The sequence below is a fragment of the Gavialis gangeticus genome, unplaced genomic scaffold (assembly GCF_001723915.1).
Source record: "Gavialis gangeticus isolate Ggan-Ray unplaced genomic scaffold, GavGan_comp1, whole genome shotgun sequence".
Taxonomy (NCBI): domain Eukaryota; kingdom Metazoa; phylum Chordata; order Crocodylia; family Gavialidae; genus Gavialis; species Gavialis gangeticus.
This window is the reverse complement of record NW_017729022.1, coordinates 22,523,031-22,532,624: the sequence shown is the minus strand read 5'-3', so window position 1 is coordinate 22,532,624 and position 9,594 is coordinate 22,523,031. Positions and strand designations below refer to the sequence as shown.

General features: G+C 45.1%; 1 protein-coding gene across 2 annotated transcripts in view; it reads right to left on the bottom strand.

The window, feature by feature from the left end:
* Positions 1 to 1,248, bottom strand: part of TBC1D30 (TBC1 domain family member 30) — a 69,785-nt gene extending 68,537 nt beyond the window's left edge. For both annotated transcript variants that reach the window (XM_019514667.1, XM_019514668.1), the window contains exon 1: positions 779 to 1,248. In XM_019514667.1, the coding sequence (XP_019370212.1) occupies positions 779 to 938 (160 nt within the window). In that variant the 5' untranslated portion in view covers positions 939 to 1,248. The remainder of the gene's footprint in view (positions 1 to 778) is intronic.
* Between the last annotated feature and the right edge of the window lie 8,346 nt (positions 1,249 to 9,594).

Here is a 9,594-nt window from a genome sequence, read left to right as displayed (position 1 = left end):
CCCCCACCACTGCCCTACCCCGCCCCGCCCCCCCCACACTGTAGCTAGAACAATCTCAAAGGACACTGCAACTTGCTGCTGATGTGGTTAGACCACAGCATTTAGGGATGTTTACCATCATGCTGAAATCACACTTCTGCTGTTGCTATCACACGGAGGAAGACAGGAAGAGACCATTCACCTGTCATTATTCAAATGCAAGCAACACAAACAAGATTTTTATGATGGATGCAAACCCTAGCAAGCTTGACAGCACAGTGCAATCACTGATTGCACAGAGATGTGCCTCTTTATAGATAAAGCCCTGCACAGTGTTGGAGCTGATGCTGGCAAGGAGCAGCCATTTGTCTGGAGCACGTCACTGAAATATATGCCTGAGGCACACCAGCTCCCTTCCCTGCTGAGTGCTGAAGCCCACCAGCGCAATACTCACCACCCCAAAATCCCCAACATACCAGTTCCTACCTGGGGATTTCATCTTTATCTTGCCACCATCTTACAAGAAGCTCTTGTCTATGAAGAAAAACAGAAGCCTTTGTCCCTCTCCCCAGCCCCCCATCCCAGTCTAGCTGAACACAGATTATGTGATTAAGGCTCTGGGAAAGGCTGCACTTCCCCTGTCAGGGTTAAGCATGGCTAAAAGCATTAGATAACAGCCACATGCACCATCCACAAAGCGCCACATTCAAACAAAAATAAGACCTGCGAAATCAGAAGGAAACAGGGAGAAAAGACTACTAAAATTCTTCTATCTGCATGTGCCCCAGACCAATGTTACCTGGTTCCAAGGTGCAGAGCAGGCGAGGAGCAGTCCTGGAAATGCAGCTCCTCTTCTTCAAAACATTGCTCAGGATGTTGCCCACGCCACCTCCTGTATTTTGCCTCTTTAAACATCTTCCCCCACGTCTCAGGGAGCCTGTCAGCTTGTCCTGCCTCATGAGTGACTACCAGGCTTTGATAAACCATCCAGTCCCTATGCTAGCAGCTGCTTCTCCCCTGCAGGTGCCACTCCGCTCCCCCAATGACGTAAATTCAGATGGAGTTTTGCTTTATTGGCAGCTCTCAAATGCTTTAGTTTGCCTAGAATGGAGAGGTTCAGGTCTCTCCCAGACAAGGGATTAGGGCAGCCTGCTGCCCTGTTTGGGAGGCATTGCAAGGAGGAAAAGTGCAGAAAGTTGATGCGTGTTGTATGAGCTCAGCTGTCTTTGCTGGAGGACATCTGCAGTGCAGAGACAGCAAAGTCGAAGTGCAGAAAAGAAGAAAGAAAAAAAATGCTGCTCCCGCCCACAATGCCATCGTCACTGACTGAAAATTCAACAGAGTTTCCTCCTCCTCCTCCATCACCACCTAGGAGTGAGCAGGCAGCATTCTAAAGGAAGCAGCAGCTTGACAGAAAAATAAATGCATCTCAGTAGTAACTAGATTACAGCATCCATGAAAGAGCTTGTGAGAGCGACAAGAAGGGTTTTAGCTTGGGGAGGGGCAGCACCATCAAACTCAGAATATTCAGCATATTATACAGTCTTTTAAAAGAGGCTGCTGCTCACTCCATTTTGCAAATAGATCATCTAGCACAGGCAACAATTACACATTTAAGTACAGTTCTGTTTCCCGGGGGTAGCCAAGCCTGCTGTTTTTTGTAAAGGCTTAACAGCAGGACTACACCTTTACAAAGCCAATTTTACCATGCATTTTCTTTTTCTTTTTTTTACATTAGGTTTCAATCTACATGTATAGAAGCACATATAGCATGTATTGTATTTATCACCCATTGCTCACAGCCCTGCTGAGGAAGAGGCCCGTATGTGCTGGAATACCTTAGAGCAGAAAGGGGATGAAGGATGCTGCAGAAACTCTTTCCACTAAAAGTGACATCAGGCGTGGCAGTTCAGTGCCAGTAGTAGGGAATGCCCACAGAACTGTCAGAAGGTTCTGCTCAATTGCCTCATTTTTCATATTTAGCACAGATATTTTATATAAATATTATATTCTCCTTGAAACTGCCATGAATCAGAGCTGAAACCTAGTTCATTCCTAGGGCGGTACATCATATACTAAATAGGCAGCCTGAATTCTGGCCAACTGCATTCAAGAGGTGCATTTTCAAACTTAAATTCATTTCTACCCAACATTTTAAGAGGACTTACTACACAAATAAGGAGTAACTCCACAGACTGTCTTTTTCAAACCAGAGACTAACTGACATCTAGAGAAAGAAAATCTTTGAACCACCAATGGCACATACAATCCCTGCTGTTTTGCTTCTACGAGCATTTTTAAGTCAATTTAGTTAGTCAATCTTAAACCAGAGTTCCCAGTATTTTGCCTACTTGCTAGTTTTTGTGGTTTTGTAATGGCAGTTTACTATTTTAAAAAAAAAGTTTCCATCATCCCAAAAAGAACAGAGAAACTGATTGTACCTGAACATCAAAGCCATTTACATGTAACATGCTTTCAAATGCACAAATAAACTGAAAAAGAGAGGGGGGAAATCATCTTAGCAGCTACTACTAAAATTCCAGCTTGATTTTGATTGTTTTCCCCCCTTAAAGGGCTTTTTTCTTCTTCTTTAGTTTTCTATAAAAGTCACTAGTTTTAGGATGCTAGATAGTATGTTAAACAGATAATTATGTTTGTGTATCTGGTTCTTTTTTTTTAAAAGGGTGACCCTTGTCTACCAATGTATGGATGATTTAGAATAATTTTTTTTCTGTGCCAGCTGGAGGAGATTATTTAGGACCAAAGCATTAAATCTGAAAGGTATTGGTCTACCTGGATACTTGGATGCTGCAGGTACAGCACCAATAGCAGTCATAATATTTCCCAGTAAATATACAGAAACAACCATAAAAAAACCTCCTTTCCTTCCTACTCCTCCTGAAGCTATGTATATAAGTAGGTCGATTCAACACCACGTAGTTTAACTGCATATGCTTGGCCAAAATATCCGTACATACAGATTTCTGACTGACCCTTACAGGCTATTAGTCATTCTATAAATCTAAATACAGGTAACACTCCATTTTAAAATCATTACAATGTCTCAATACTTGCTGCCTCCATACTAGTAAATTGCATTGGCAACCAACCCAGTGTCCTTATAAGCAACATTTATTCTTTGTTGACCCCTGACATCCTTATATAAGTTGGTCTCTGAGATGACTGGGACCAGAAACAACAATCATTCAGGGAATCAGGTTTTGGACATTTAAGGATCCCTTGCCAGCCTAGTTCCATAAGCTTGATCCCTAGAGAAATTCTGCAGCAGCCTTTAACCCCAAACAGCCTTTAACCCCAAACAGCAGACAAAAAAAGAAATGAAGAATGCCTTGCATTAAAAAACTTGTCTACTCTATCCTAACTATACAGTTGGCCCAATAAAAGAGATCAGTAACCCAAAGAAATCCTTGTCTCTTGAAAAAAAGTGAATGCAGACCTACTTAACAGGTTTGATGACTCAGAAAATCACAAACTGGAACACAAAATGGATGCTAGTGATTCAGCTAAGTCTCTTACCAATACTAAGTATCTAGTTATTGAAAAATAAAAGCTAACATTCTGCATATGTGTATAGCATTGGTCCCTTTCCACTCATCAGGAAAGGTGTCTTACTTGTCGGTAAATGCTGTCCAGAGCAAATGGGGGAGAAAACAGTAATCCATTCTCCTGCCATAAATAGCTATCCATAAATAGTATGGAAGGACACCAGTGACCAGATAGTGTTATTTTTTTATAAGTTTGTGGTTTAAATTTATTTTGGGGAAATGAAGGGCAGTTCCAGCAAGAAAGTGTATTTATGTTGATATAATTTATTATCATATTCCTTTTGCAGTTTTCTGAATGTAAAAACTACCAGGAGAAATGGGGCCACCTGTATGAATATTACCAGAAGTGGCTGCACTGTGTTGACCTCACATGGTGGTAGTGATGAGGCTTCTGCAATGTAAGCAAGAACAAGAAGCATTTTACAAGCATTGCAGGTGGCTGAACGAGTGCTAACATTTTTTCTTTCTGCTGCAGACAGGCCCTTAACCTACTGAAACTTCAAATTTTTCCATTTGTAAAGATATAGACATTTCATTTACCCAAGGAAATAGTGGGAGGGATAAGTGACATTTGTAAGGTATAAGAATTAAGTGCAGCCACTGGCAGAAGCAGAAATGGAATTTAAATGTTCTTGGCTCCTAGCCCCATGCACGATCCACCAATCTTAGACAATAAGGACTCTAGAAATTGTCCCGTTTTCCAAGTGCTTTAGGAAACCTTTCAGCAGTACCTGCAGGGTTCGTTAAGTCTGTTCCTATACTGTGATCATACTATGAAAGCTGAGGATTTGCTGAAATGTACAGCTTGCCTGTCAAAATGTATTAATTCTCTGCTTGCCAGCCTACCATCGCCTCTCCAAAATCAGCCAAGTCTGTTTTCCAGCTCCAAATTTCTTCACATGGTGGATCAGTATACATAAACTATATGTTATGTTCTTACATCATGAATTATCAGAGGTGTTCTACACTTTTTTAGAATAATTCTACCACAAACTTAAACACTAAATACAATTTAGCAAACATTTAATACATGATTCTGCAGTGACATTAATCAGTACAAAGTAGAAATCTTTGACCACAGGATGCTGTTCTAAGAAGAAGGCTTGCTAGGAAGAGATGGGACCCACCTGATGAAGAGAGGCAAGAGTATCTTCACAGACAGGGTCACTAACCTAGTGAGGAGGGCTTTACACTATATTCACTGAGAGATGGAGAACAAAACCCTGAGGTAAGTGGGGAAGCAGGGGACCTAGAAGAAGCAGAAGCAGGAGAGGGCAACAGGGGAGGCCTTATTCTTCCTGAGAAAGTAGAGCAATTGGCTAGTCACCTCAGGGGTCTGTACACAAATGCACAGAGCCTGGGAAACGAGTAGGAAAAAACTGGAAGTCCTTGCACAGTCAAGGAACTATGACGTGATTGGAAGAACAGAGACTTGGTTGGACAGCTCACATGACTAGAGCACTGTTAGTGATGGGTACAAACTATTCAAGAAGGACAGGCAGGGGAGAAGAGGAGGAGGAATTGTCCTGTATGTAAGAGAGCTGTATGATTGCTCAGAGCTCCAGTATGAAATTGGAGATAGGCCTGTTGAAAGTCTCTGGGTTAAGGTTAGAAGGAAGAGCAACAAGGGTGATGTTCATAGATTCATAGATGTAGGGTCGGAGGGGACCTGAGCAGATTATCAAGTCCGACACCCTGCCCTGGGCAGGAATGAATACTAGGCTCATATGACCCCTAGTAAGTTTAAGCTCATATGACCCTAACTAGGTAGTTATCAAGCCTCCTTTTAAAGACCCCTAAGGTAGGAGCCAGCACCACTTCCCTAGGAAGCTGGTTGCAGATCCTGGCCGCCCTGACTGTGAAGTAGTGCCTCCTGATGTCTAGCCTGAACCTACTCTCAGTCAGCTTGTGCCCATTATTCCTTGTTACTCCGGGAAGTGCTTGGGGGAACAGGGTCTCACCCAATCTCCTCTGGTCCCCCCTGTTAAGTTTACAGATGGCCATTAGATCCTCTCAGCCTTCTCTTGTGAAGGCTGAACAGGTTAAGGTCCCGTAGCCTCTCCTCATAGGGCCTGCCCTGATGCCCCCTGATCATGCAAGTGGCACTCCTCTGGACTCTCTCGATGCTGGCCTCATTCCTCCTGAAGTGCAGTGCCCAGAACTGCATGCAGTAGTCCAACTGCGGCCTAACCAGTGTCACATAGAGGGGGAGGATCACCTCCTTGGACCTGCTTGTGATGCATCTGTGGATACATTACAAGGTGTGGTTAGCCTTGGTGACCGCGTCCTCATATTGGCGGCCCATGTTCATTTTATAATCAATAATGACTCCAAGACCTCTTTCTGCCACTGTGCTTTCGAGAAGGGAGTTCCCAAGCCTATTTGTTGATTGACACCAGTGGTTTGTGGACGAGGCTGTAGGGGAGGAGGAGACCTAATTAGCACCTTGGGTGCATTCATAAAAGGTCAAAGGGGCCTAGTACACCAGTGTGTGCAGGTGTATAGGGCCAGCCACTCAGAACTGGGTGCAGGACTTTTAAGCTGAGCCCCAGTGGGGGAAACTTGGATAGCAGCCCGAGTTAACAGAAAGGGTGTCTTGGGACAGTGGGAGTTCAGGGCTGCTGCCCAGTTTTGGACTTGTGGCCTGCTGGCTCCGTGTCCAGTGGACAGGCCTCTGGGCCAGAGAGCCTGGGCTCCATATTGGAAGTAGGAGGGCCACGAGCCCCAAGATTAAGGAGCTAGAGCCTTGGAGTCAAACCCTATCTGGTGGGTTTAGACTGGTAGGCCTAGCTGGTGGTAGAGGGGGTGTAAGAGAACTCGAACACTGAATTACAATAGGCAGTCTCCCGCTTGTAAGAACATCTAAATAATATTTACATCAAGACGTGGCAGAAGAGTGAAGGTGGGATATGAGACGAACAAGAGAAAAAATGAAACATTAAGGGATTTCAGGGGTGCCCCTCATAGGCAAAAAAAAAAAAAAAAAAGGAAAAAAAATGCCACTGGGGAGGGCAACCTGTTACATTCTGGCATGTAGGGATGAAGTCAGGAAGGCCAAAGCACAACTGGAGTTGCAGCTAGCAAGGGATGTTAAGCGTAACAAGAAGGGATTCTGCAAGTGTGTCAGCAACAAAAGAAAGGTCAGGGAACGTGTGGGTCCCTTACTGAATGGGGGAGGCAACCTAGTGACAGATGATGAGGAAAAGGCTGAAGTAGTCAATGCCTTTTTTACCTTGGTCTTCACAGGCAAGGTGAGCTCCCAGACTACTGCACTGGGCAGCAAAAGTTTAGGGAGGAGGTCAGCAGCCCTCACTGGTAAAAGAACAGGTTAGGGCAGAGGTAGGCAATTATTTTGGGCAGAGGGCCGCTTACTGAGTTTTGGCAAGCCATTGAGGGCTGCATGACAGGCAACCCAGAGCAGATAAATATTAATTTTCTAAATTTTTTAGGGGCCCCACGGGCCGGATAGAATGGCCTGATGGGCCACATCCAGCCCCCAGGCTGTATTTTGCCCACCCCTGGGTTAAGGACTATTTAGAAAAGCTGGATGTGTACAAGTCCATGGGGCTAGATGCAATGCATATGAGGGTGCTGAGGAAGTTGGCTGATGTTACTGCAGAGCCACTGGCCATTATCTTTGAAAATTCGTGGCAATCAGGGGAGGTCCCAGACAAGTGGAAAAGGGCAAATATAGTGCCCATCTTTAAGAAAGGAAAGAAGAAGGATCCAGGGAATTACAGACCAGTCAGCCTTACCTCAGTCCCCAGAAAAATCATGGAGCAGGTCCTCAAAGACTCAATTTCTCAGTGCTTGGAGGAAAAAATGATTAGGGACAGTTGGCATGGATTCTCCAAGGGCAAGTCATGCCTGACCAATCAGACTGCCTACTATAATGAGAAAACTGGCTCTGTGGATGCAGGGAAAGCAAGGGATGTATTATACCTCGACTTTAGCAAGGCTTTTGATACCATCTTCCACAGCATTCTTGCAACCAAGCTGAGGAAGTATGAGTTGGATGAATAGACTGTAAGGTGGATAGAAAGCTGGCTGGTTCATCGAGCTCAACAGGTAGTAATCAATAGCTCAGTGTCTAGCTGGCAGCCAATATCAAGCAGAGTGGCCCCAGGGTCAGTTGTGGGGCCAGTTTTGTTCAGTATCTTCATTAATGATCTGGAAGGTGGGATGGATTGCATCCTCATTAAGTAGGTGGATGACACCAAGCTGGGGCGTGTAGTAGATACACTGGAGGGTAGGGCTGGGATATAGAGTGTCCTAGACAAATTGGAGGATAGAGCCAAAAGTAAATCACATGAGGTTCAACAAGGGCAAGTGCAAAGTCCTACACTTAAGACAGAACAATCTCATGCACTGCTACAGGCTTGAGACTGACTGGCTAAGCAGCAGCTCTGCAGAAAATGACCTAGGTGTTACAATGGATAATAAGCAGGATATGGGTCAGCAGTGTACCCTTGTTGCCAAAAAGGTTAACAGCATACTGGGCTGCATTAGTAGGAATGTTGCCAGCAAATTGAGGGAGATGATTCTTCCCCTCTGTTCTGCACTCATGAAGCCACATCTGAAGTAGTGTGTCCAGTTTTTCCCCCCACTCCCCTTCCCCCCCAGAAAGGATGTGGACAAGTTGGAGAGAGTACAGTGAAAAACAGCAAAAATGCTTCAGGGCTTGGGGCACATGACTTATGAGGAGAGGCTGAGGGAACTGGGTTTATGTAGTCTACAGAAGAGAAGACTGAGGGGAGATTTGATAGCGGCCTTTAATTATCTGAAGGGTGATTCCAAAGATGATGGAGCTAAACTGTTCTCAGTGGTGACAGATGACACAACAAAGAGCAATGGCCTCAAGTGGCAGCAAGGGAGGTTTAGGTTGGATATTAGGAAAAACTCTTACTAGGAGGGTGGTGAAGTACTGGAACAAGTTACCTAGAGGGGTGGTGGAATTTAAGGCCCAGCTTGACAAAACCCGGGCTGTACTGATGTAGTGGGGATGGTCCTGCTTTGAGCAGGGGGTTTGACTAGATGACCTCCTGAGGTCCCTTCCAACCCTAATTTTCTACGATTCTATGAAATGCAGCCAAGGGTTATCTGCTTGGGCTGTGCGAAACTTTGGCAGCCATTTCATTTCAGAGGTGATTCAGCCCATTTTGGCACCTGAAACACCAAATCCGAAACAAAATGGAAGGCTCCGAAACATTAACTTAATGAAACTATCCAAAACATTTTGGAAATGTTTCATAAAATTTTGGCGTTTTGGAGCTGGCTTGCAGGGAAACAGAAACTAAGAAGAGGGAGGGGGAAGGACTGCTCTGATATTGACGTCTGTAGCTGGTCAGTGTCTGTGATCTTTCCCTGAGGTCCCTTCCAATCCCAGTGCTCTGGGGGAGGGTTGACAGCCTGCTGTCATCTCACATGCAGATCTGGGGGCCCACGCAGGATGACAGCATGCTGCCACTGCTGGCTGGGGCCAGTGGCAGCATTAGTCCTCCTGACGTTTGGCGCAGGCTGCGCTGAACACCTGCCCCAGCTGGCAGCGGCAGCCTGCTGCATTCCTGCATCCAGATCCAGGGGCCTGCACCTCCCAGGAGGAATCTGGTACAGCCCCGTAGCCCTCCAAGGGGGCACGGGCCCCCAGATCTGCGTGCAGGATGACAGCATGCTGCCACTGCCAGCAACTGATACATGTTTTTCTTTGAACTGTTTGAGATGCAGTTTCACAAAACCCTCTGCACTCATCTCCTTGAAACTTGGCAAGCTTTGTGCCCACAGAAGGGGCTATCATCCTTGCAATTTGCATCTGAATCAGGCAAGAAATGACACAGTTATAGGCATTTTAGCGATTCCCCATTATAGCCTATGGCCGAATCACTGAAACAGTGCTGAAACTCTAAAACAGATTTGGCTGAATCAAAATGGAACAGTGATCTGAAACACTGAAATGAATCACTGTCCTCTGAAATGGCCAAATCCGAAAATGAAATGAAACATAGCCATTTCACACAGCCCTATTATTTGCACTTCTCCTGTACTTATTGGT